The sequence below is a fragment of the Rattus norvegicus genome, chromosome 14 (assembly GCF_021556685.1).
Source record: "Rattus norvegicus strain SHRSP/BbbUtx chromosome 14, alternate assembly SHRSP_T2T, whole genome shotgun sequence".
NCBI classification, from domain to species: domain Eukaryota; kingdom Metazoa; phylum Chordata; class Mammalia; order Rodentia; family Muridae; genus Rattus; species Rattus norvegicus.
The window spans coordinates 31,439,317-31,466,948 of record NC_141547.1 but is presented as its reverse complement, the minus strand read 5'-3'; the positions used below and the strand labels follow the sequence as shown (position 1 = coordinate 31,466,948).

Here is a 27,632-nt window from a genome sequence, read left to right as displayed (position 1 = left end):
ACCATAGCAAAGTATGTAGACAGAATGAACTTATATTCCCAGTGACTCCAAGGAGCTACTCTAACAGCCCAGAATTTCCAACCAGCTGGTGAGCCGATGCCTTCGTTTGTTTTGTTTTTTTCAAGACAAGGTTTCTGCGTAGCCCTGGCTGTCATGGGCCTCACCTCGAACTCAGAGCTCCACCTGCCTCTGCCTCCCGGAGGGCTGGGATTAAAGGTGCAGTGTGCATCGCCGCACTGGGCTCAGTGCGGCACCTTCGTCCCCTATGTGTCTAATCCACGGCAACCAACTTACTCTTCTTACTCTTACACGATCGCTGCGAAGGCATTCATATGCTGAGACCGTAAGCAGACAGTAAGGGGGGCGGGGCTCGAAACTGTGTGGCTCATGGGGGAGAGAGGACCTTGTGAGAAATGCAGACTCTTGAGTCTGCAGGTCAGGCCTGTGACCTGAGATCCTGCGTGTCTCAGAACACGCCCTATCCTGGACCACACTTGGAGATTTGGAAAATGGAGGCGCTTTCAGCCCTCATTTCTTCATAAACAGCCTATTCAGCTACAGAAAGAAAAAAAATAAAGACTCCATGGATTCTCAAAGTTTTTTATTTAGAATATAATTTTTGAGACAAAAAAAAGCGGTTCATGTTATTCAGCAAAATAAATGTAACAAGTTCATTTAAATAAGGTAGATTCTAGACTCTGTAACTTTTTTTCCCTAGCTACCTGCTTTTCTGCCCCTTGGAATCTGTCGCTGCTAAACGAGGGTGTTTTCCAAGGTAACGCAGCTGTAAGAGAAGGAACTGTTTTATATATCTATATTTCAAATATATAAAAATTGAATGACTCAAATACACCCGTGTTCTCATCCAACCACCAGAGTGTTAAGTGAAGCGGAGGAAAGAGGCACAGGAAGGTGGACTGAGGTGTCTCCCCTGCCTGCCCGTTCCTTTAACTTCTCAACAGAAGCCAGGCAGCTCTGGAATGCTCTGAAACGGATGGTGGTACATACGGATTGGAAAGTGGCGGTCAAGGGCAAACAAAAACTGCTCCCACATCATCTTTCATTAAAATCCAAAGAGAAACGTAAGCCACACCCCTCTCCCGGCCAAGCCATCGCTTTACACAGAACTGCATTTAGCTTCCTGTTATTTTGTTTCTTTAGTTATATACATTCAAAAAACACATTGTGTTAAACAGCAGGACAGCAAACAATGAGACATTCAACACTGCACTGAAACATCAAAACAGCCTGGGTAAACTGAGGCACGGAAGTTCCGGGAGCAAGCTCAAGGGCCTGGCTCCCTAGTCCGTGACCGATCTGCATTCCGAAGGCAGGCCTTCTGACCGCCGCCACTCCGCCAGGCGCTGCTTAAACCATTTCTGAAAGAGAGATGCGAACAATTATCTGTCGCATACCGAAAAGCCAAAATGTCTATTTCATCCCGGGGTGGGGGAGTCTGTGTGGCCCAACTGAGGAGAGACGCAAAGGATGCTGGGATGGTTCTCGCACCTTTACGCCAACCTTCCTTCCCCCGGGAACTCTGTGCATGCCGTATATTCATTTGATCCCCTCTCCTTTCGGTCTCAGCTTAAATGGCACCACTCTATTAGAAGCAGGCTCACCTTATTCTCTGTTCTAGTACTTTGCCAAGTTCACACGACTTTCTCTATCACTGCTTTAATTGCACACATGCTCGAACTTATGGAATGGAAGGTCCAAAGAACACCCAGGCTGTCCTCATCTCACCGCCATTGCATCTTACTCCTTGACAGAGCATCTCACAATCATTAATCAATGTTTGTTGACTGAATAAAAGAAGCCGAAGTAACTCTTTGATACCCCTGATGATTTCTAGTCTCTGGGTTTGATATTTTATGACCGGTGCTGATGTCGGCGTGGGCTTTGCTCATTAGCAATATCCTGGTAAAACATTGTTCAATAAAGGACTCAATAAAGCTCAATAAACGGACTCAATAAAACGTTGTTCAATAAAGCTAAGCACTAAGTGACTTTGGACCACGACTCCTTAGGAATCCACAGGGTGAAGTGTTGAGCAGAAACAGAAGGTGGGCAGTGGGTTTTACCCGTGAGTCAGATTCTCTAGCTCAGTATCAATATTTACCCACTCACCAATGTCAACACCGATTTTGGGGAGACCTCATTGAGACGTTTCAATGAGATGCTCCTAGAATGGTGCTAAGGGAGGTACCAGACATTTCTATAAACTGCAAAGCAGGGTGGCACACACGATACAACCAGGCTGCCCTTACAAGATTACTTCTGGTTGAGGGCCTCGGGGTGATAAGATTAGGAGAACTATGCTAGGGGACTAGACTAACTCTGAACCAGGTCAGAAGGAAACTGGGGTTTGAAGAAACCAGCTTGGAAGAGGCACTGTTGCAGAAACAGAAGCAGCAGGCTTCTGTTCTCCTGGAGAATGGGATGGACAGTTTCCCCTGGAGCTGGCACCTCACATGTCATGGAGTACACCCATAACAGTGAGGCTTTTGTAGCCATGGTCTAACTGACCAAGCTGCTAGGAGAGGTGAGCAGTCTAGGCACAGGCAACAGTCAGTCACCTCTATTGTCACTGACTAGCTACAAGAAGCCCCTAAGAATAAATCAGTCACTCAGCTCATCTGTAGAAGAAGAAATAAGCTTTGGCAGTCTCTGTTGTCCTTTGTGTGTGTCCTAAGGTTTGCCTAGTCTAGGGATAAGGGGGCGGAAGGTCTGGCAGAGAGGAACAAGAGACAGTAGTGCTGTGACCGCCACTCTGGGGGTGTGCTGTACTACTTGGGGGTGTAGTACAGATGGAGGTGGTCCAGTGGGAAAAGCTATTCAACATTCACTTTCAGCCTCACAACAGCAGGCTGGGCCCTGCTGGAGGAGAGCTTGGTCTCTCCTGAGAGCTAAGGAGCTGGAGGGGAGTTGAGAATATGCCCAAGAAAGTATGTGAACCACAGGACAGAGAGCCTCTAAAAAGCAAGCGCTGGCTGTCACTCAGGAAAGGGACTGAGGTCCTGGGACTGAGAAAGTCTCCCATCAATGCCTAGTGGGCTGAGCGTGGGCAGTGTGAGGACACCCTCCCCACTGCAGACCGGCATGCTGAGCCTCACCCTGGCCAGGAGCAGCTGTCTTTCCACCCTTATCCTGGGGGTGGCAGCAAAGCAAAACAAGCCCAGCAAAACACAGAAAACCAAGGGGTCTGCCCACCAGAGGAAAACCGGTGGGACTTGATCCCTAGATCACGTCCCATTTCACTCTTGGAATCATCGTCATCGTCATCGTCATCGTCATCATCATCATCATCATCATCATCATCATCATCATCATCATCATCATCATTTATGTCTCCTCTCTTTTCCTGTTATTGCTTTTTAAAACAGACCCAAGTAGCACAGGCTAGTCTTGAATTCTTTATGCATCTGGAAGAGCTTGAACCTCTGGTCCTCCTGTTTCTACCTCCCAGACACTGGTGTTACAGCTGCTCACAGTGTCTGGGTTATGCAGGGCTGAATCCATATGGGCATCACTCATTTTAAGGAGAAGGAAGAGAAGGCTTATGTTATGGTGACCTCAACTAGACTCTGATTGTGAAGACCGGGCACATTTTCTTCTTTTCTTCTGTATGTGTGGGTTCAGTCAAGCCTGGGTCTGGCTTGAGAGCACGGCGCCAACTTCATTAATGAGGTAACTGTAGGGGTTTTGAAGCTGCAAGTGCTGATTAAGTAGGATTTCCAGGGACCAGAGCAGAATAAATGGCAGCATTTAAAGACTAATTAAAACCTCGAAGAGGGAAAAAAACCTTCACTTTCTATTAGGACTCATGTAGGACAAAGTGGTTAAAGTTGGCCTCATTCAGAAGAGCCACCCGCATCTTCACATGCAGAATATTCACGGGTCATTACCCAAAATAGCTTCGACCTAGGCCACATTTGTGAATTTGTGAGGTACAATCTAAATGCTTAATAAATTGAGTCCTGGCACTGGGGGTTGGGAAGAGGTGTGAGAACAGCTCAGCTGTTTTCTGGGAGAATAAAATGTACATCTGTATATATAGATATAGATATAGATATATGTCTATCTATCTATATATCTATATATATCTACATATATGATATATATAATTCATAATTCATCAGACTAGGTAGCTGCTGGTGACAAAATGCACACTTGCTAGCTTCTTTCCCTGGATCCTGTAGCTCCTGGCTCACTAATTTTCCACCTGGCTTTGTCTCTCCCTTCGTGGCAGCCGTCCCCCGGGAAAGGTATTCATCCTTCCTTGCTGATGGATCAGCGCTCTCATTACTCCTGCTCACTGACAGACACGCATTTACTCTGAGTGAACACATAATAATTGGACACTGGGGTTGGGAGGGGTTGGGGCAAAACAACATTGTTCCTGTCCCCCTTTCTCTTAACAACTAGCACTTCATTCTTTTCATGGGGAGAACTTTAGAGGTCTTATCCCACTGATAAAACATCCAACAGCTGAAAACATTGGACTCTGGGAACAAGTCCAGAACACCAAAAAGAGATAAAAATACTGGGAACTTCTTCAAGAACCAATGCCAGCTACACTGTGTGTGTGTGTGTGTGTGTGTGTGTGTGTGTGTGTTCCTGAGGGTATATGAAGAATACTGTATTATCCCAGACTCTCAGGATGAAAAGGAGGGAGTGTTTCCAGCCCCCTTTACCACTTACAATGATTTCCAGACAGTAAAAGTCACAGGCAGTGGGATTTTGTAGAATTTCATCTAAAACTGATGTAGGAGACAGACTGAATACTAGTAATGAGGGAAAATCCTTTGGGGATCAAATAAATGCAAGTCAAGTTCTCTGCCTGAGAGGCTCTCGCTGCACTGAGTTGCCGCAGGCGCCTCCCCTCCCCCTAGCAGAGACATTAGTTGAACAGTAAGACAGTTACAAGGAGCTCTACGGATTCACCCGTGACTCATAAACAGGGTGACTGGCTTTTCACACCAGTCTGAGATGCGCCTCCCTCAAACCTTATTAGGATGTTGGTGTATCAGCTATTTCGTGGACAGTGACAGTGCAGAACACTTCTGCCTCCAGTGTTTCTCAGCTTTGCGCCAGTGTCAACGGTGTGAATTAGTAACGGTCTCTCAAGAGTGAATCGTGAATGTCTCTTTTAGCAACATGATACCTGTTTTAGGGAAAGAATGTGATGCCATGTGTTCAGTTATCATCTGCCTGTAATCTCAACAGTAGGCAGGCTGAGGCAGAAGGATTGTGAGCTTGGACTACATAGGAAGACCCTGTCTGTCTCATGTCTAAGAAAGGGGAGGGGGTGTGGTTCTATCCCTGGAGGTGGCTGGTGGTCAGGATGGGAAGGGGATTCTGGCGTATGTGATAAATATCATTTTGGCTGGAAAAGGGCCACACTAGTAAGGAAGAGAGACAGGGGGCTGTGATGACGGTAGACATCACAGATAGGTAAGAACTCAGCCTCCACAGAGTTCTAATTAAACATCCTTAAAGACCTACTTCTACAGATGAAAGCAATTGTCTCATGATCTCGTTACTGGACTTTGTATCTGCAGGCCTTTCTGTTTGTGGAAGACATCTTTAAAAATGTGAGTGTTAAGTGTAGATTACGAATCACTTTCATATACCAGTGCACATGAAGGTAGCACATGGGGTTAGAAAGGATGGGGAGATGGGACCCGGTCCACCAAGAAATGACGGGGCAAGCAGAAGCCTCGTTCCTGAAACTTGCTCTGCTGAGACTTTGCGCTCTGGGTTCCAGGTACTTTCCTACAGGTCTGGACAGGAAGGTGAGGGTACTGAGCTGCAGCAGGCCTCTGGAGGAAGAAGGTGTGGGCCTATGGCAGGAAGAGGAAGCCAGGCCCTCCCAGGAGGCTGACTCACCCATACCCACTCTTGTCAGGCTTGCTACCTCACTTGTTCATTTGAGGATGGCGGATAGCCCTGTCACACAGATTTCTGCACCCATTGATCCTGACCACTAAAAGGTAGATGTCCTTTCTTCCAGCTGTGCTAAAGTGACATTTCAATTCTCTGATAGAGGGTAAATTCAGAGGAAAGATTTGCAACAGCCTGAAATGACTATTGATTAATGCTTGGGTAAACTGCTCTTTCTGCCCTTCCTTCCCCTATCTCCCCATACAGTCGTTTCCCACCTTCCTCTGTGGGGGAACAGCTAGAGGATAGGCTAGAGACTAGGATAGAGGCCCAGAGTCGAAAATACAGAGGCAGGCTGTGCCCCTGCTGCAGACTTAGTAATTCGAGCTCTCTGGTCCTTTGTTGAACTGACGGTGCTTTCTCTCTAAGAGAGTGACAAAATGAGCAAAGATTCGGCAAGTATCTGAAACAATAAATGGCATTTATCTCTCCCTCCAGAGGTCAGCATGGAGCCGGTGGCACAGCTCAGTGGCACTGTGTGCTTAGCACGCTCAAGACGCTAGCTTTGATCTCCAACACCACAGGACAGAGACAAGCGCGACTACTCTGCTTTACAGGTAGAAGAGTCTTGGAGGCTGCATTACGGTTAGATTCCCTAGCTGGTACGCCATCCATGATATCCAATAGCCTCGTTCTCAAAACATGACACATCTCTACATCATTAAATATAGCATGGGTTTTAAAATGCTAATACTCCAACAGCTTGCCTTTTGATGAGTTGCAAGACTTGGGTTACCATAAATCGTCTTCTACTGGGTTCTGGTTCTGGTTAGATGGCCTTTCTATTTGATCTGGGACCGGGAGGATTATCTGTGGTAATTTCTCCAAGTTGTCCTGGCTTAGCAAGGATCATCTAGGACTTAGGGCTCAGGATTTTGGTTGCAGGATCCCAGGGAGCACTCGTTACAAGGTTTTAAGCTTTAACTGAGCAGGGTGAAGAGAGGACAAAGCCCCTCCTCCTCCTCCTCCTCCAGGCTCTTAATTGGAGGGATAAGAATACCCCAGCTTGGGGCTGGGTATTTAGCTCTGGGTTCGGTCCCCAGCTCCGAAAAAAAGAACCAAAAAAAAAAAAAAAAAAAAAAAAAAGAATATCCCAGCTTCAGAATAGAATCGAAAGGTGTGAAATGCTCTGGGAGAAGCAGGATGAGCTCTCAAATAGTTTAGCATGCATGCAGAGCAAATCATCTTTCCACGACACTGAAGGGAACAAGAAAGAAGTCAGAGGTTAGGCTGGACTAGAGGAAGAGTTGGCTAAAAGCGCAAACCCTGCACCAGGCGGCACTGCGATCTAAGCAAATTTTCGGGATAATGGGATAGGGAGGGAACCTTTTACGAAACAGACAAATTATCATCGTACTAGGGGGACTCGTGCTTCGGCCATAGTGACAGAGGGCTGGCTACTTTCTTGGAAAACTCCAGAGAACGACTCTAAGGCAGCTCAGAATCAGGGGTTAATCATAAAAACAGCAACAAGACCTGAATCACCAAAACATGGCAACGCGGGGAGGTTAGGTGCAGCACCGAGATGTGGTGATGTGGAGGGAAGAGCAATTTAACGTCCCTGTCAGATCCAGTCCCGGACCCCCATCCCCACGCCTGTACAGCACTAGCCCTGCCTTAGTTTCGCCTTTTCAGGAACTCGAGGATCGAATGTATAGCTGATCGCTAACGTCCCTTTAAGCCGTGACAACCCTGATGAGAATAATAAACCTTCCTGAAACTCTCCAGCACAGCGGCGAGAGTTAATGAGCTCGGAAACCGAAAGGAAAGCAGATGCTCCCACCACAGGAGGAGAAAGCAAGGGGCCAGCTCTGGGGAGTGGTGGAAACTCAGAAAGAGGGTGGTGGTGGGATAGGGTAGGGTGGAGACGGACTGGGCGCCCAGGGAGCTGCGGGGTGATTTAGGGACTGGGATACCTGTGACGGAGGCCCGCGGGAGGCATGGGGACCTGCCAGTCCCGGAGGATGCTATAGGCTTGGGTTCTCACCTGCGTCTGCTCCTCCGTGAGGCCCGCCTCGGCTGCGATGAGGCACAGCGTGGTGGGGTCGGGGTGCTTGTTGACCTTGTTGAAGTTGTACTCCAGGATCTCCACCTGGTCCTCCGTGGGGCCGCTCGCAGTCTGCGCCGACATGGTCCGTGAGCGTCTGTAGGGGAAGCAGATGCACAGGGTGAGCGAGGCCCGCCTGTGCCCTTCCACCGTCCCACCGAGGCGCCCCGAGCTGCAGGCTGCGGGAGTTTGGGGGCCCCCTTCTCCGGGACTGTCCCCAACCTGGCTAAGGATGGAGAGCCTCTCGCCTGCCTCTCTGAGGGGACAGTGGAGGAAGCTCCTCAAGAGCTGCCTCCGGAGGTCCGGAGCTGCCCTAAGGACTGAGGACACACGCAGGGCTGGACTCCGGACGCCGTGGACACGCCTCCCGGGTCGCCACACCCCGCCTCCGCCACGGGCTAGCACGTGGGGGACCTTGTCAGGGAGCACTGGGTGCCGCACACTTTGGGGAAAGTCGCCTACTGCCCAAGTTGGGGAAATGGAAACCCATTGTTGTTAAAAACAACAACGATACCACCAGTAGATATTTACTCCCCACCCCCATTACAAAATAGCACGTACTGTAGAAAATCTGAAGTACATTAAAATCACAGAGGTAAAAATTAAATTGTCCGCTTAGTCACAAATAACGGCTATACATTTTTAGGTGGTATTTTAAAGATCTTTCCAATGTACATGTACAGAGATGGAAATGTAAACACAGCGATAACGATTTACAGCCGGGAGGTGGAGTGGAGGAGGCTGAGCCACCAGCATGCGGAAGGCGGCTGAACCCCAGATTCCAGACCTCCACCCCAAGAGCCCACCTACCTCTCACTGTGTTCTCCTGTGTGGGGGTGATACCTTTCTTTTTTTTTTTTTTTTTTTTTTTTTTGGTTCTTTTTTTCGGAGCTGGGGATCGAACCCAGGGCCTTGCGCTTCCTAGGCAAGCGCTCTACCACTGAGCTAAATCCCCAACCCCAATACCTTTCAAAACCTACCCAATTAAGCAGGGTCAACATCAACTGTCGTTTAAAACCTCAGACTTCAGCAAAGAAAACTAGGTCCACCTCGAGTTTCAAGTTCCCTAGCACGCCTTCACTTTAAAGACAAATGGTGTTGGCGTATTGAAGCAACGGCCTTCCGGGTCTGATCGTGCCACACCTATGCAGCTTCAGACTGGGGCTAAGAAAACTAGCGGGTGTGTTCCCCTTCTCCTGTGCTCCCTGTTGAAAACTGGGAGGTAAAGAAAGTTGGTCTTGGGCTGGAGAGATGGCTTAGTGGTTAAGAGCACTGACTGCTCTTCCAGAGGTTCTGAGTTCAAATCCCAGCAACCACATGGTGGCTCACAGCCATCTGTAATGAGATCTGATGCCCTCTTCTGGTGTGTCTGAAGACAGCTACAGTGTACTTATATATAAGAAATAAATCTTTAAAAAAAAAAAAAAAGAAGGTTGGTCTTCAAGATATTCTTGGCTGTAGACTTCCTGCAGGTTTAGCCTTTGCTGAGGGTAAGAGCCAAGCAGAAGTGTGGGAATCACCCTGGCTTGTTGCATTAATAAACAATTGCAGAAAGTCTGGAGCAGGTTTTGATGTGGTTTGTGCCTGGGGGGTGAACTATTTGCTCTGCACTTACAACATTTTCACCTGTGACTTACACCTCCTACTTCCTAAAGATTTTACCTCTCCTCTAGTTCCCTTGAAGAGATTTCAGACAGGAGGAGCTTTTTGACTACGTGGGACTGAGGTTCAAAGCATCTGCCAAGTCACCAGCAAATCATTTTCAGGGAACTAGATGTCCCTCTAGTTAAATTTGTACCAAAGGATCCTTGTCTCTGTACCAAGGTGGTAGTGGTGAGAGTGTGGGGTCCATCAGGTCAGAAATACCTTTCTGTTAGCACTTATCCCCCATGCCCTCTATGACAAGCACTCTCTTGAAAGTCATCTCACAGCCAGGGACATTGAGACAGAGGACCCAAAGATTTGCTGATTTCCAACAATGGCCAGAACTCTAGAGTGGAAACACTGAGTATTGGTTCCAGGCCAGTGGTCTGCTAGCCCCCTTACAGTAAGGCAGTCTGTTTTCAGTTTAGTGGGAGAAACTTAGGAGGGTAAAAGCGTGAGTGCAGGGAGGGACTTGTTGCCATTTTCAAAGGGTGTGGTGTCTCTAGTTAGACCCTAATCCCAGCCTAAACTGTTCACCAAGGCCACCACCGTTCAAGCTGTCAACAGAAAGAACATAGCAGGAGTGACAGCTGCCTCTGGTTTCACTTCTTGCCCGGGGAAATGTTGCTACCCATTCCATTTTATATCGTCCTGCTGGTTCTCCCTTCCAGAACCTTTGTTGATGCCTTGTGGAATCATCAGGCCTTCAGAAATATTACACTGTAGGAATGTGACTCAGACGTGTGCACTAAGCTTTCCCATTTTTGTTTGTTTCTTTTGTTTGTTTTTGTTTTGTTTTTTGTAAGTGCAGGTATACAACTTATGGGTTGCTAATGTTGCCATGTGGAATCAAATGCATTTTATTTTATTAGATTTCTGTGGCTTTCTGTTACCAGAGTGAGTGGGGATTATATAGAGGAGGTCCTGGTTGATTTTAAAGGACTGGTGAAGTGAGTTGGCAGAGGACCATTGGCCTTGGTTGGCTGCTAAGGAGACTGTGGGAGTGTCCTCTGACAGCGCCTAGCTTTTCAAGGTACACTAAACAAGTACACTTGGCTTCTAGTATGGGGATGCAAGAGCTCTACCATCGTTTTTTTCATTACTGCTTTGCAGAATTCAGGCACTATTATTTCAACCTTTCCTGGTAGGCCAATGTTTGCTGTTGGTTTGTTTCTTTCTCTCTTGCTGTATGAATCAAACGGCCCTGGTAACAGTTGACCTTGTAAAGGTCCTCAACTGTTTCCAGTAAGGAAATAAAGTCGCCACTGGGAAGTTTCTCTGAAGGTAGTTTAAACAATTTCAGATACAAAGAACTAAGAACTATTTTGAAGCCTTGTAAACTTTAATCTTAACACCAGTGTTAACTGCTGCGGTTGTTCACATCTTGTGAAACACCTCGAAGACAATGTGTCCTGTCATTGCCTTCTTCTTTTGTGGTTGGGGAAGTCATTGCACAAGCCCTTTTGAGAGGTTAAATGAAAACAGCTTGCTTTTCTTCTAAATCAGTTCCAAAGCCTGGTCTGCCCGTTGTGTGGCTCAAACAGCTTTCTGCCCATGAATGAGCCCATGGTCCTTTGCTTTGAACAGATCTACCTATATTAACTAGCTCATACAAAGGGCTATGAACTCTGTAAGCTTTGGCTATCTTTTAAAACATCTTCTCCCTCTCCCAGAATTATGACTTCTCTGTAATGCCACCAACATCCAATCAAGAAAAACATTCCACTCCATCCCACCCCAATAGACCTACTCCAGTACTTTGGAGTTGGCCAGAGGGGTAAAGCAGATGGACTTTTTTTTCCCTGAGACCAGGTCTCAAACTTGCTATATAGTTGGTTAAGATTTTGAACTTCTGAGCCTACTTCCCTCTCCCTCTCCCCTTCCCCCCATCTCTCTCTCTCTCTCTCTCTCTCTCTCTCTCTCCCCCTTCCTCCCTCCCTCCCTCCCTCCCTCGTGTGTGTGTGTGTGTGTGTGTGTGTGTGTGTGTGTGTGTGTGTGTCTGCACCTGCGCCCATGTGTGCATCCTGGGAGTGTACCCAGGGTTGCATGCATTTTTGGACAAGCATGCTACCTTTCCTTTTTCTTTTTCTTTTTTTCTTTTTCTTTTTCTTTTTTTTTTTTTTCCGGAGCTGGGGACCGAACCCAGGGCCTTGCGCTTGCTAGGCAAGCGCTCTACCACTGAGCTAAATCCCCAACCCCGCATGCTACCAACTGTGAACCCTGTGAACCGCATTGACAATCCAGGTGAGTCATTGCTTAGAAACATCTCCCAGTTTTCTTTGCCTGTATTTTTCTTGTGTTCACCGAGAGCTGCCTGCAAGCAATTGACTCTGTAAACATTTTGTATTTTCCCAAGTGAGAAAATGGTGTGTGGCATTTTCCAAGAGAAGTGATGGGTTGGAAGATGGGGATCTTCCTCTTCACAGACTTTACAGAAGATGAAGGGACTCACCCAAACTTGCAGTGTCTCTTAGACACTAACAAAAAGGAGGACTGTGCTGGTTTGAATGAGAATGCCCCACTATGGGCTCATACAAATGAATACTTGGTTCCCCATTGGTGGGTGGCTTAGGAAGTGTGGCCTTATCAGAGAAAATATAGCACTGTGCAGTGGTTTTTGAGGATTCAAAAGCTCACACCAGGCCCAGTCTGTCTCTGTCTCCCTCCCTTTTCCTCTCCATCCCTCGCTGCCTTCTGCCTGCTGCCAGGATTTAAGCTCTCAGCTGCTGCTCCAGTGCCACGCCTACTGCCACATTCCCAACTAGGATGTTCATGGGAAAACCCTCTGAAACTGTAAGCAAGTCATCAATTAAATGCTTTCTTCTATAAGTTAGGTCGTGGTGTCTCCTCACAGCAATAGAACAATAACTAAAATATTTGGGGTATAGCTCAGTGGGTAGGACACTTACCTAGCATGCACAAGGTCCTAGGTTCTATCCCTAACCCTAAATGGAACAATTGAAAAGAAGAGCCAGGGGGTTGGAGAGATGGCTCAGAGGTTAAGAGCACTGACTACTCTTCCAGGGGTCCTGAGTTCAAATCCCAGCAACCACATGGTGGCTCACAACCATCTGTAATGGGATCTGATGCCCTCTTCTGGTGTGTCTAAAGACAGCAGCAGTGTTCTTATGTATAATAAGTTTTTTTTAAGGCAGACTATTTACCTGCCTCTATATTCTAGTACCCATGATAGAAATGCCAGAAGAGCCTTGTTATTACTGCCCTTAAGAGAAGGACAGTCATTGTCAAGCCTTGCAAAGTCTCAGGATCATCTGTGGCTATGTCTAGGACTATTCCACATCTCCTGAGTGAGAGCCACACTTTACGGACCTAGTGTGGGAGATTCAAGGGTAGCGTTCCAACTACAGTCATACCTTGCAACTTAATTACCAAAATCGACTGTGAGCGTTTAGAAGCTCTCACTGCTTATCTACCTGTTCTTGGCTGTGTATCCTCTCAACATCTGAGTAGGTGGTCAGCTGAGATAATTTTAAGAAGAGGTGAGTTTCAACTTTTTTAAATAATTTTATTTCTTTGGCGGTGCCAGGGGTTCTGAAACCCCACTAAGGGAGTTCTCTAGCGTACTTATGAGGGCTGGACCTGTTGGCCTACAGGATGCACGGTCGTTTCTCGTTACAGGGCATTTGCAGCAACACTTTCCTCCAAAGTTCTCTAGTAAAACTCGCCTGTGAGCAGCAGCGTCCTGCCCCCCGCCTCCTCGTCAGCACTTGTACTGTCGACCTTAATTCTTGCCAGCGTTGTGTGCTCTTGTCGTCCGAGTGTACTATCTAAACATCTCTAGGCTATTCTTATCCACAGCCTCTGTGACCCCGTCGGGTTAAAGGCTCCATCTGATGGCTATTTACTGTGCTAAGGCACATCCTGTTCCAGCCCAGCAGGGGATTTGAAGTATTTTCCTTTCCAGAGTTTGGACTTCGTCTCCAGGCTCTGTCACTTCCATCAGTCCCCAGAACAAGGATGAACAGTGGCTGGAAAGCTAATTACCAGGAACTGTCATCCCTGGCATGCTACGTGTGACTATCGTGTTTCTCCGGAGCTCTTGGAAGTCAGACCCCGATTCTGCGATTTAAAATGGGTTGGCGAATTATGCAAGCATGCGAGCCACAGATGTGCATTCATGTGAGCCGCAGTCGTGCATGCATTCGAGCACACCCACACACTCCACCACAACGAGCAAATATCAGTCCCCAGATGGACGCTCCGAGTCGGATGGAAAGAGTCAGGACAGGAAGTGGGCAAGGTTATCAGACCATGGAATATGCAGTGGTGATCACGGTGTCCTGAGATCTGGTTTTCCTTTGTTGTTATAGTTTCTCTCAAAGCCCTCTTTTTGAAACCGTAGTGGAACTGATCTTGTTTTGCAGACAAGAAACGTTAACTAACTTGTCTGTGGGGTCAGGGGAGGGCCGAACACTCTGCCTCTTATTCTAGCTACTGGAAGGAGTAGGGGCATCAGGGTCGATCTACGCCTCTAAGTATATTCTCCGTATACTGTGTGGACATCACACGTTACAGGCCATCACTGGATCATCCATTTGAGTGTTTGACTCCAACGTAATCATCCATCACCTTTGGTGAATTAGTGTAGGGAGAACTGAAGGTCCTTGTTTAAGTGACCGGGGTCATTGCTGACCTCCTCTGGCCTCATTCCCTTGGCTTCTGGGATGACGTTCACGCAGACTTCTATGCTTTTCTTTTTAAAACCCTTGTGTTTACTTGACATTAATCAACGGAGGTAAAGGAATGTAGCCATTTAAAGCTTTGTTCAGACACCATTTGACTAAAGCTAAAGTTCTTACCCAACTATATCCTGTAAGACAGGAGATCCTCTTCACCCTTGACCAGTATGACAGCTACAACACAGGCAGAACCACTAGTTCACAATGACAGGAATGCATGCACACTATTCTAAAACATGCATTAGATGACTCAAGGCAGAAAGACTGAGACCTAGGGACCAGATCAAGAGCCTCATGCCTGCAAGGGCAGAGATGACATCGTGCTGGGACTCTGATATATTGGACTTGCCACAGAATTGGGCATATCATTGAGTAAGCCAAGTCTTAAAAAATATGTGAGGTGCTGCCTTTTTCTTTGTTAGTTCTCCATTTTCTGAGCCTTCATAAAGGTCCTGGGCTGTTCTGGATTCAGTTTGCTGCTTCTCAATATTTTCCCCTTAGGTTTGCTTTCTTCTGCCTTAGAAATCCCACTGCTCTCAGAAACGTAGCAGAATTAAGAACAAAATGGGGAGATGACTCTGTTGGAAATGTGCTTGCTGCAGGTTTGAGGATCTGGGTTCGAATCCCCAGAACCCATGTAGAAAGCTGGATGTTGTGGCTAACACTTGTGATCCTGGTAATGTCAAGGAGGGAAGAGGAGACAAGGAAATCGCTCGATGCTTGCTGTGAGCTACTCTGGTCTACTCTGTGAGGTTCCAGGCCTGTGAGCAACACTGTTGCAAACAGGAGATGCGAAGTTCCTGAAGAATGTAACCTGAGATTGTTCTCCAACCTCCACATGTACACACAGGCACACTCGTGCACAGACACACACACAGAGAACATGTACATACACATGCGTGCAAATGCACAAGCACACCAATTTCAAAATGAAACTTGAGTTAAAATAGTAAAAAACAAAAAAAACAAATACTATGAAATCTCAAGTGCTACTCAGTGGAAATTACTCTGTCCACTCCCAGAAAGAGGAGACGCAGCAGCGCACAGCTTACCCAAGTCAGTGTTGGGCTAACCTCCCATGCCATGTTCAAAGGCATTGCTCACAACTGTAAAGCGTTTCCTGTGTGGTGTGCAGCTGCTTTTTAAAAGGACGGGAACTAAGGAGTCAGCAAGCATCTCCCAATTGGACACCTGGAAAGAATCATTTATAGTTTTCACTCTCTCTGGGCTACAATCTCTCTTTGTCAGTGTCTTGGGAATGGTAAGGCCCAATGCCTTTCCTCAAAACTCAGATGCTGTGGCTGTAGCTTCTGTGTGAGAAGATGGTGATGGAAGGTGGCTGCCTTCAGGTTACCTCCTGCCCCTTACACATCGGTTGTTTGCTGGACAGCTGTTCTAGTCTACTTAGTGAAGAATAAAGAACGGATTTCCACTCATTCCTCCCCACCATTTCTCTTTTTCCCTATTACTAACGAGGCTCCATTCATAGGATAGAGAAGAAGTCGGGGGAGGGGAGATGGATGAAAGTGCTGTCTGACCTAAATTCTATCCCCACTCCCCACTTTTTACCCCAAAGGTTGATGTGGCGACATACATCTGTAATTGCAACAATTCTACGGCAAGATAGGAAACAGAGACGGGGAAATTACTTGGGTGCTTCAAATCTCAAGTCTTTTAACTGACAGAGTGGAGCCTCAAACCCACTTACACCCATAACTACCACACCATCTTTCCTCCATGCTGAGTAGCGGAGTGAACAGATGACCATTGCTGGGAAATTGTGGAAAAGGCAAAGTAGGGCTGTGGGATGCCCACAGGATCACGTGCGAGGCTGCGCCCTGTCTGCCTGTGACATGTTTCTTAGCGAGCAGACACAGCTTTGACCCAGCCTGTTGGACGAGCCAGGAAAATCAGCTCACACCATCAGGTTCTCCTACCTCACATGCTCTTCTCTCATTGGTGAAGAGACAGCTGAAAGATGCCATTGGTGAAGAACATGACGTACAAATGAGAACACGTTGCAGAGTGGAACGTACCCTCGGCAAGAGCAGCTGGGTGTGTTTGTCACCGCCATGTCATAGATTGGGCATTTGGGCGGAATCAACTGCAGACGCTCCTGCAACTTATGTTGCAAGGGTTTAGATTTTTCTATATTCTCTTCAGAAAACAGGAAGAGGTTATGAAAAAACTACCAGAGGGTGTCTGGGAACGACTTCCAGCCGTGAGCTGATCATTAGTTGACCCTTAACATACAATCCTTCTCACAGACACCAAGTTCTTTTCACTGAGAGCCTGCTGCCTACCTGGCTGTTTCAGTCTCCTGTGTGGAGCATGGGGTCCTGTGAAAGAACATAGGAAAGCTTTAGGCTCCCCTGAGCCTGCTGGGAAGCAAGTGATGAGTTCAGCCAATCTTTTTTGGAAATAAGTGGGCAAAAGAGGGTGGTGTGCGTGTGTAAGCAGTCTGCTTTTTATAGTGATGTTCATGAATTCAGAAACGTTTTTCTCCAGAAAGAATATGAACTGTGGATAGACGCCCCCAAGGCTGACTCACAACAGGAGAACAGCTAAAATTCAACTCTAGCTATCCTTACAGCTAGCAAAGAAAAGGATCCTGCTAAAATAACACCCAGGGAAGCCGTTTACTTATTTGGAAAGCAAATGTTTTTCTAAAAGACCACTTTAATTAGAACTGGCTTGGGAAAGGAGGCTTTGGTTCAGATTATCAGTGGGACTTGCAAGAAACTTCTGAAGACTTGGGGGTTTAGCGCACAATTCTGATTACGCCGATGTCTAGACTAGTCCCTGACACGTTGTCAGGTGTTTTGTGAATTCTTGCTGGGATTTATTTGCACTTCGAGAAGTATGACGTTCCTTCATCCTGACATGGAGGCATAATTGTTAAGGCTATGTTGCATCGCCAGTGGAATAGAGGGGCAGAGGAGGAGGAGAGTAGACACAGGCTGCCTGGGACCAGATTAATGATGCTGTTAATAACAGGTGATAATGAAAAGGCCAGCAGGTATGCCAGGTCCAGAATGGCCTGGTAGGAACAGAAGGACATGGTTCCTGCCTCTGGGACAGGGCCAGCAGAGATGGGCCTCCACGAGTGTCCATGGCTGCTATAGGCATAAGGCTTGTTTATATAATAATGTGCGTATATGTTATGTTCCTCCTTCAAAGAATGTCCTCCCTGTTAATATTAATGACTCCACAATGATCAAAGACAGCAGGAGTCAGGGAGGCGCAGTCGTGGCAATGTCTCAGCAAAATGGTAAATGCTGGGACCTTCAGGACAGCTCTTAAGGCTGTGGAGAAGAACTCTAAAAACATGAGTTCAAAAATATATAATTTCTCAACTATGCAAAATATAAGGATGCGATATGGATTGTAAGGGGCTTCACAGAGCTAAAGGACCAGAGGCAGAGGATGAGACGTTTTGTCTTTTAGGCTGGCAAGGGAGAGCTGTGTGGGAGAACTTGCTGCTTTAAACTGCAAGTAGCAAGAGAGAGCTGCAGAGAGAGCTGTTTGGAGACCTCCAGAGAAAGCAGGAGAGAGAGGAGGCAGTCCAGAAAGCTATCTCCAGCAGAACATGGGCCGCCGGTTTGGACCCACAATTTGTCATTTGTTTTCACCTTTCCCAGACACCCCTTCTCCCAGAACCCCTCTCCAATCCTTCGCAAGGAATTTTCATATTTTTCCTTTCCTTCTCATCCTACCCAAGACATCCAGAAGAAAGGCACACACTACCATTTTGTGTCACATCCTCTTAGCAAGCGGCCAAGTGGCACTATCAGATTAGGACAGTTTAGTTTCCGTGTGGGTTCGAGGCAACTAGAGCAAAGCAGAAATTAGGGGCTTTTGATCCGTAGCATGCGTTACAGAGAGAATGTTTAAGGATTTGGACTGGATACACTGTAGAGGATACATTTAAATCCTCCTTGCTAAATGAAAGAGTAGCTACTGTGGAGTAGTGGGCAGGATGCTGACAGGGATCCAGAGATCGAGTCCATTTTAAACTCTCCTTCCGGTCCCCACAGGACCTTGCCTGGGTCCCTTCACTTATTTGGAACTTGGTTCTCTTCGCAGTAAAGTGTGTCTAAAAACTCCTTGAGGGTATGCTCCAGCGACCAATGGTGATCAGCTGCCCATGAAACCATTCAGAATAGTGTACACACATTTCCACGGGATTGGAATTATGTCCTCATCCACAAAGGCAAGGTTTGGGGCCAGAGGATTCTGGGATGATCTCTATTCTAAATTCCTCGTGATCGGCGTAGTATAGCCTTGGAATGGCCATGGTCTTCCTCAATAATAGTTTCCTGGTGCCAATCTTGGGAGAAAGAGGCCTAGTGTGAGGCCTACAGAGGCTTTAATTTGATGACTTATGCTGTGCAAAGAACTGCTCAGTGTTAATGGCCCATGGAATGCCCTAATACCTGGTGATTTTTAATATTCCGCCTGTGAAATTAAGGCAGCCATATAATTTGTCATGTAAGCTAGAACACGTGTGTGAAAGGGATGCTTTTAATAAGCACAGCTATACAATAGGCCACAGCAAACTGGCGTCTGACCCTCTTATTATCTGTCAGATGTGTCACTTAGGTGTGGGGCAGGAGCTCCCATGAGACTTCATTGTCTCTGTTCCTTTGGGGATTAGAAAGACGCAGGCCACAGTATTAAGGATGAGGCTTGCTTTAACCCTTAAAGGAATGTAAGACTGAAGATCTGTTAAAGCTAAGTTGATATTCCATGGCTACACACCTCCAGAGGGTTTGCCTCTTTTGCAGTTTATAGGCATTTGTCTGGGAGGAAGAGCACGACTGGCTCAGGGGCTCAGCTTGCTGTGGGAAGAAGAGCATGGTGTGCTAAATCCATTATATCGCAGAGAGTTAGTCCTGCCACCAAGTATAAACAAAGGGCCTTCATCTAGGATTCTTCATCCTAGAGAATCTTACAGGCATCCAGGTGGTCAGGGAACTACAGACCAGAGAATTTGAAAAGGAGATATTTGTGAAATACGCAGAATGATCAAATTTTGTCTTTACAAATATTTGATGTTTAATGCATCAATCAGAGATTTTTCATGGAACGAAATTCTCGTATCTCCTAAAGAGAACTATTAAAGCTAAAAATATTTGTATGACCAAGGTTGGAAACAAAGAACAAACACATCAACTTTCTGTAGTTTGTAATAAAAGAAAATTGTTCCCCATACAACAAAAGGGCAGTTAAACGAATTTCTTTATATGTTTTAGAGTATATTACCAAATTCGGTTGCTTGTTTAATTCTCAAATTAAATTGGTTTAGAAAAGTATTAACTAGCTTCATTAGATCACTAGCTTTGAAGTAGGGTGGTGTATTTGTCAACTGAACGTGTAAGGATGGTCAAAGAGTAAATGTAAATGACAGAGGTCAGTCTAGTAATTAAAGATACATAATAAAGGTGAGTTATATGTGAGCTGTGCAGAAGGAAGTTGATGCGCCTGTCTTGTGTCCTGCACCTGTTCAGTCACTGTTTTTCACTTTCAAATATTAAAATTAGAGCACGTTTCTGAAAATGTTCTCAGTCTCATTGCTTGACCCTGGAAATTGTTGTGCATTTGTTATTCTGGGGATGTGGCGCCGTGACTTATTGATCTGTCCTGAGAATCTATATAGTGGTTCTACGTATTTTTTACTCAACCCACATTACATGGTAAGAAGCAGTAGTTAGGGAACTGTAATGCTGCACGGGGTGATTATCAGGTGGTTAGGCCATTGCGGTCAGCCTGAAGGAAGCAGGGACGCTTCCTCAGATGGTTCGTGCGCTTTAAAAAGTCCATGGAAGACTCTTTGACAAAACCGAGTTATCACTTAGTTCAAACACACTTTAATCAATTATTACTCTTTATGATCCAACTACCATGCTTATTTTATGACCAGGATTAGGCAACAAAGAAACCGGCACACCGCTGGCACTTTGTACGATGCCAAATTGTGCCGAAGTCCAACCACCCATGCTGCCTGTTGCCAGGACACTCAGTTATAGGGGACTTACATTTTTCCACGGTTGAGCTGCTTTTACGAACAGGTGTTCAGCTACTGGGACAAACAGCAGACGTAAAAGTCTAGCCTGGTCCTTAGCATCACCGAGAAACCTAAGAGGACAGGCACACTGGAAAGGCCTGCTTGGGACAGAACGCTGAACCTGGACTATTTCTCTAACCCTCAGACATGTTGCAGAAAGATACTAGATGGAGCACCAGGAAATCTGAACTTTGAGCTCTGTGACTTAATCTCCATGTGACTTTGGACAGCATACACTTGGCGTGGCCCTCCATACCTCTAACTGCCATTGCTACCATTGCTACAGTGGTCTCACGTCATTTTTGTAGGATTCAGTGACTATCTATGAACTACAAACAACAAACACTATATAAAATCAAAATACTGATCCAACTTTCCCAAAAGACTCAAGATGCTGGGTAACTGAATGAGATCAAAATTTGAAATCATTAAATAATTTTTTTTACTCAAAACTAAAAAATAACGACTTTTTTTTTTTTTTTTTTTGGTTCTTTTTTTCGGAGCTGGGGACCGAACCCAGGGCCTTGCGCTTCCTAGGTAAGCGCTCTACCACTGAGCTAAATCCCCAGCCCCTAAAAATAACGACTTTTTATAATACATTTTTTTTTGTCTAGAAAACCTCTGCCCCATCTGGAAATATGAAATGTTTCTAGACTCTATCAGGATGACTGTCACTCAGCTTCTTATTAGAACACTAGATGTTTGAAATACTAGACCAAATGTATTACATCATGTTCCTCTTTCTTCTAGTGGGGTCCACATTTGACACTACTCTAAGGAAACATGGGAATCTAACGTTCCCTAGTCTCCCAACTGCGGGAAACTTGAGCGTGCTTGAACATATCTGCCAGAACATACACGGGAGGGTCATTACAGAGTCCTCCGTGAGAACAAGTGTCAGGAGAGATGGCCGTGCACGCTGTAAACATGAACTACGAATAAGCAGTTACAAATCTATATTGAAAATAGAAGCAGCAGACATAGTGCCTATCAAGAATACCATTTGGGAGGCTGAGACAGGAAGATCCTGAAACCGAGGTTAGCCTCTGCTATGGAATGAGACCCTGGCTCACAGAGGGGTTGGGGAAGGAACAAAAGATAATCATCAGAAATAAGGATTTTAACAATACAGTTATGAGTTAAATACAAGAAAAACAGGAAACATAAGATATATGACCTAAGGAAGGGCTTCGTGTGCACGAGTCAATGGATGGCTGATTTTTATTATTTTATTTTGTGTGTATGAATGTTTTGCCTGCAAGTCTCTCTGTGCACCATGTATGGATCTTGGGGCGCCCGAAGAGGCCCCAAGAATGAGTTGGATCGCTTAAAACTGGAGTTATAAACAGTTGTAAGCTCCTGTGTGTGTTCTGGGGATTGAACTTGAGTTCTTTGGGAGAGCAGCCAGTGCCCTTAACTGCCTGCCTCTCCAGCCCCTAGCTAACAGATGTATTACCTCTTAATATAAGACCAGATTAAACAAGCAAATGAAGGAAGACATAAGAAGTGAAAGACTGGTGGTCAGTCTGTCTTCCAGAGCTCGCCTGTGCATCTCACTATACCTTTGTATTTATCCAGGTCCTTCATGGCATACAAAGTAATGTGCTTTGTGCTGTGGCCTGCAGCGGTCCCTGACACTTTTTCCCCTGAAGGTCAGAGTGGGTAACTGGCCACTGGCCCCCATGCCTTCCTGCAGCAAATAATTAAATGCAGTTTAGTCTCCTCTTAGCCAAGTTACATAGCATCAGGTCCTCTTGCAGCTTCTTACGATCTGTCCCTGGGGCTGTCTGGTCATCCAGAAACTCTTTGGAGTCTGAACTCTGACCCAGATTGAGCGTGCAAATGAAAGAGGGCCTCTTGCCCCTTCCCTCCTACATCAAGATTCCTGGAGTTCTCAGCTCACCTGCAAAGGATGAGGACTAAGAGGATTGCTTAATGAAGTGACCAGTGCTTCCAGAATTACTTCTTTTTTTATACAGCAAATTTCACTCCCAGCCACCCGTAGACTAGGAAGTTGGACACTAAGGAGGGCTGCTTATGTAAATTTCCTTAGGGAGGAGCCACACACATGCAGGAAATGGCACTACATCAACAAAGACTACATTATGTAAGCGAATCTGTGATGACCTTAAGAATTCCAGGAAATTTCTATCTAGATCCAATGGTCAGAAGGACTATCTTTAGTTTCCTGCTTAGTAGTCTAAAATAAGAGCTGACTCCCGGGCCTATCCTAGAGTTTGTTAGTTTGTTTCCACCGTGTGGGACAGACTGGTTCAACTGTAAACAAACCAACAGGGTTTTCATGTTTGGTCACATTTTCTGAGAACCACTGGAGTGAAGTCTAAGAAATGTGGAGATGGGGAAGCCTAACTTCCTTGTGTTGGAGAGCGCTCACCTGAAACAGACTACCTCAACCTTCTGAGGAACAACCCTGTAAGCCCCCTATGTTTATTCTGAACTCCTTTTGTTAGGGTGATGCATATAGCAGTTCTCTTCCTCTCGGTGTTAAGTACAACACTTTCTTCGGGGAACCTGTGTTTAGTCTCCTCTTAGCCAAGTATCAGGTCCTCTTGCAGCTTCTTACGGATCTGTCCCTGGGGCTGTCTGGTCATCCAGAAGCTCTTTGGAGTCTGAACTCTGACCCAGATTGAGCGTGCAAATGAATGAGAGCCTCTTCTTGGATTTAAGTGCACAGACAGTTGGGGATGGGGGTAGGGACCTGGGGGTGGGGGTGCCGGATGGGTCCCTGAGCATGCTTGGCGGAATGCTAAAATCGCAGGGAAATTAGTTTGCTCTCTTGAACTCTTGTGGGTTTTATTCAACGACAACGATGATCAGATCATTTATTGCTCCAGTCAGGCATTTTCAACAGGGAAGGAAGAGGCAGATATTTATAATCCCCTGTAAGCCTTCGAGATGGCCCAGGCAGCGCTTGCTGACAAGTCTGACTGTGTGAATTGAGTCTTCAGAACTCCATACTAAGGCTAGAGAGAAGCAGTTTCAAGGTGTCTTCCGACCTCCACACTCATGTTGTGGCATATGCACCCCCCTCCCCCGTAAATACATGTTAAAAAAATGTAAAAAACCCAATTAAGACTTCTAATCTTCGGGTCTCACTCCTACCTTACTGTAGTTGAGAAAGTAGGTCCCTGTGCCTCCGTGTTCTGCTCTGCTCTGTAGTCTGCAGTGCCTTCTGCCAGGGCTAGTCTGTGCTGGTAATCTGTAGAAGACTAGCTGGCGTCTTGATGAGGACAGATGCAGGAACTTTCTGGACAACTGAAAGGGATGGGCAAACCTACAGCTGCTTGGTCAGACCTCACTCATTCCAAATCTCACATATGCCTGGGATCAAAAGCATTAGAATAGCAAACCTACCTAGGTTCTAACTGAAATCCAGGGGCTGTGAGGCAGGAGCCTGTGGCACCTCCACCAGGACACACATCTTCCATTTGCACAGTGGGGCTCATTGTATCCTTAGGGAGCCTGTTCCCCACCAGCATGTCTTGGATAAGCAGGTAGGAAGGTGGTCCTTCCATGCTGGTTTTAACCGGATGGGCTAATACTCTGTGTATCCCGCCAGGCCACAGGTCACATTTCTACTACCCACTGCCCTGTTCCCTCAGCATTTTGGAAGTCTGAAAAATTCTTCAGTGTTCAAATAACTTAACCCAGCTTGCACAGCATAGCCATTAAGAGCGAAAACCCAAGTGGCCTTTGAAGTAAGCCGTTCTACACAGTATTTGGAGATAACGGTAAAGGAGATGTGTTCAAAGAAAGGTCACCTAAGGAAGAGATTCTGTCACGTCTACAGACAGGTTCTGCTGCCGTGTGAACTCACTGCTTGTCTAAAAACATTTTTCATGAACCGTAAATGGCAGGAAGTGGTTCTGCCTGCAGATCAGCAGTGGTACCCAGAGTTGGCCTACCGCCCTGATGCTCACAGCCTAGTCTTTTCTGAGAGGCTGTTTTCTGGGGTTCAGCATGTATGTGGAGGTTGGAAGACACCTTGAAACTGCTTCTCTCCAGCCTTAAGGAGTTCAGCTTCACCTCCGTTCAGAAAAGGCAACTTAGCAAGACCCAGTCTTAGACGGCGACTTAGCCTGAAAACCTATAATCTTGACATTCTTTCAGCTGTTCGGAATAAATTCTGACGAATGGGGATTATATATTCTTACCCGAAAGTGAGTTTCCTAATTGCTAGCTTTAAATTAAAGCGATAATTATATTAACATAGCATTTCGAAGCTGGCATAATGGCACAAGCCTATAATCTCAAGACTCATGAGGCAGGGGCAGGAGGATCAGGAGTTCAAGGGCAGCCCCAGCGACATTGGGCTACTACGCAAGACTCGGACTCAAGCAAACAACAAGACAACAACAGCAGCGAAAACAAGGAAAGAAAGAAAGAGTTCAAAGAACTCCCAGATAGGTTATCTCGTTAGAACGCATTTAATAACCCAGGGTTCATTAAGCAATTACTGTCTATTAAAATCATAACTTTAATTAGTGTACGAAAGATAGGTAAACAAATCGCTGAGAGAATGAGACCTTGGAAACGGCACAGATGGTGGAACTCTAAAACACAGGCAGCTGGCCAGGGCAGGCTCAGTAGCCAGGGCAGGCTCAGTGGGGCCCTGTGGCCCCATCCCCACCCCCACACAAGCACCTGAATCCACACAAGTGGGAGGAGGAGAGGGAGGATAGAAGGGATGGCAGAAGTCAGGAAGACAAATGTCACCCACTCATGCTTTTGCCTGGGGCTGGTAGAAAACTCGGTGTTTGGGGGGGGGGGGGCGCTAGAGGATGGTGCAGGAGGATTGCTGTGAGTTTGAAGCCAGTCTGGGTTTGAAAAACACCAAGAGGAAGGGAAGTGAAAATATCCATCACTCAGATGGATCTCATCCATCTCTTGGTAACACCCACATCCCAAGCCTCTTCTCCAGGCCAACACTGACCAGCTTTCTCCCACTCCAGATGGGTTCACATATAATAACCTCTGCTATCTCTCACTTCTCTTCCCCTTACACACCCTTGTAACTTGAATCTTTCCTCATTCCCAGACCCCAAATCTTTGCTCAGAGAACCCCTCTTGACTGGAACACAACCTTTACAAACATGGAACGCAGCTTCAGTGTGGTGGTTAGACAGTGCCTGCTGTGGAAAGGGTAAGCCCGTCACCCTGCCTAACAAACCTGTTAGCTCCTTATTAGTGGCTTTAAGCTCCTTAAACACAAAAGAAAGGAAAACAAATAACCATACACGTATATACACAACAAACACATGGCACAACTCTGATTTAGCATTCATGGATTTCCCAGGGGTTGAGAAAACTCGATTCACAATGTGTGTTGGAGACTGAGTCCCATTCATGGTACAGAGGTCAGCCTTGAAACCACATACACACCACCAACCAAAAAGGACTCCGCTGTGTGTGTGTGTGTGTGTGTGTGTGTGTGTGTGTGTGTGTGTGTATCATACATATGGCAATAATAAGCAAAGAAAAAGAGGCTATCAACTTGAGTGGCATGGGAAGTGCTGAAGGGAGGGTAGCTAGGAAAGGATAGAGGGAGGAAAGAGAGGAAAAATGTGATAAAATTCTATTTCAAGTAAAAACATATTTTTTTTTAAAAAAGACCTTTTTAGAAAAATGTGTGTTGGAGTTGAGCATTAGCTTGGCACTCAAGGGAACCTGGGCTTGCAGGTCAGCCAGGCGACGTATCCAGGCCAACCCAAGCTACATATTGAAACATGGTCTCAAAAAAGAATCCTTGGGGTGGCGATGGTTGATGGTTTAATGGCAAGTACCTGGGAAAGGAAACTCCTGTGATTGCATCGCACTCTAAAGCTTGGTTTGTTTTGTTTATTTGAAGCAGGATCTTGCTCTGAAGCCTTAAACTCAGGGCGATTCTCCTGCCTCAGCCTACCAAATGCTGAGATCACAGGTATGAGCTATCACATAGCCCCCATCACCGAACTCTCCACTTAAACAGACAGACTGGGTAGTTGGTAATTTACTAAGTAAATTGTCACTTTACTTCCTTACTGTGTTTTGTGCATTTTTTTTTTTGCAACACGGCGTTTAGTCCTCTACGAGCGACTTTCCTTCTCTCTCACCTCCCCAGCCTGCGTGTTTTCCTCAGTACCTGCCCTGGATATAAAACCCCTGTGCTTAGACAAGGTGCAGGGAACTGGCACCTCTCTTCAAGGCCTTTTTATCTAAAATAAGCGGTACCGGGTTCCTTTTATTCAACGACTCTTCCCCCACCTAAAAATTGACCTTGCAAACCTGGACACCATTTGAATTAAAAAAATCACAAAATTCTACCTTCTGGAAATGCATGCCAGAGGGCAGCGCCGTCTCTTTACCTGACTGCTGTTTTCATTATTGTAAATAATGAAATGGGAGAAGGAGAAGGAGGAGCATGTAAGCAAGCGCAAAGTCCAGACGCCTCTCCTCAATGCAGACATCGAGTTCCCAAATGCATACCAACCAAAAATACAGATTTTACTGTGTTTGATTTTTAAATAGAAATCTGAGATATAGGGCGACAGTTATTGGTATTTAAATGATGAAATGATAAATAAGTTCCCCCGGTGATGAAAATAGCAACAGAATCAGTAAAACAATTACAAGCATCTCCCTGCTTCCCTGCTCCAAGTTCACCACAATCTGGCACACACACCTTTTGCAAAAGACCTGGCCCCCAGCAGCACTCCGACTCCACGCCACAGGGGGCAGGCAAATGGATAAAAATTAATTTTTCTTTTAATTTTCCCTTTCATTTCCACCGTTTTCCAACAGAAAAGCAAAAAAGCAAATGTTTTAACTCTAGCACTTTAAGCTCCTCTCTAGACAAGTTCATTCTCCGCATTCAAGGCCGACCGTAGAGAGCTACTTACATGAAGACTGGGCGAGCGCTGGGCTGGGGAGCAGCGGATGCTGGTGCCTGCCGGCTTAAATAGCCTGCTGGCTGACACGGCTGCTGATCGCACGTTTATTTACGCCTGGGAGTGACGGTCAAGCAGGGACCTGAAAAACCTGCAGCGTGGGCAGGCGGGAACCACTGAAAGTCGCCCGACCTTACGTCTGTCCCGGTTATTCAGGTTTGCTGTTCAGGCGGTGACTTCTGAGAGTCTTGCGGAACTTTTCATTCAACCCTGTCCCCTTAGCCACCAAGATCCCATGCGCCCAAGGTGCTGCTGAGAGACGTGGAGCAGCAGCAGGCCCC

At 46.3% G+C, this 27,632-nt stretch overlaps 1 protein-coding gene across 4 annotated transcripts; it reads right to left on the bottom strand.

The window, feature by feature from the left end:
• Positions 1-584: 584 nt before the first annotated feature.
• Positions 585-27,632, bottom strand: Hopx (HOP homeobox). Of its 4 annotated transcripts, XM_087582209.1 has the most exons (4): positions 27,304-27,632; positions 23,528-23,680; positions 7,934-8,090; positions 585-1,379 (listed from the first exon to the last, which is right to left on the bottom strand). In XM_087582209.1, the coding sequence occupies exons 3-4, from the start codon at positions 8,075-8,077 to the stop codon at positions 1,302-1,304; spliced, it is 222 nt and encodes a 73-aa protein (XP_087438335.1). In that variant the 5' UTR covers positions 8,078-8,090; positions 23,528-23,680; positions 27,304-27,632; the 3' UTR covers positions 585-1,301. The 4 variants fall into 4 exon arrangements, with proteins under 4 accessions (XP_087438335.1, XP_087438334.1, XP_087438336.1 ...); XM_087582208.1 differs by lacking the exon at positions 23,528-23,680; XM_087582210.1 differs by lacking the exons at positions 23,528-23,680; positions 27,304-27,632 and adding an exon at positions 8,974-9,360.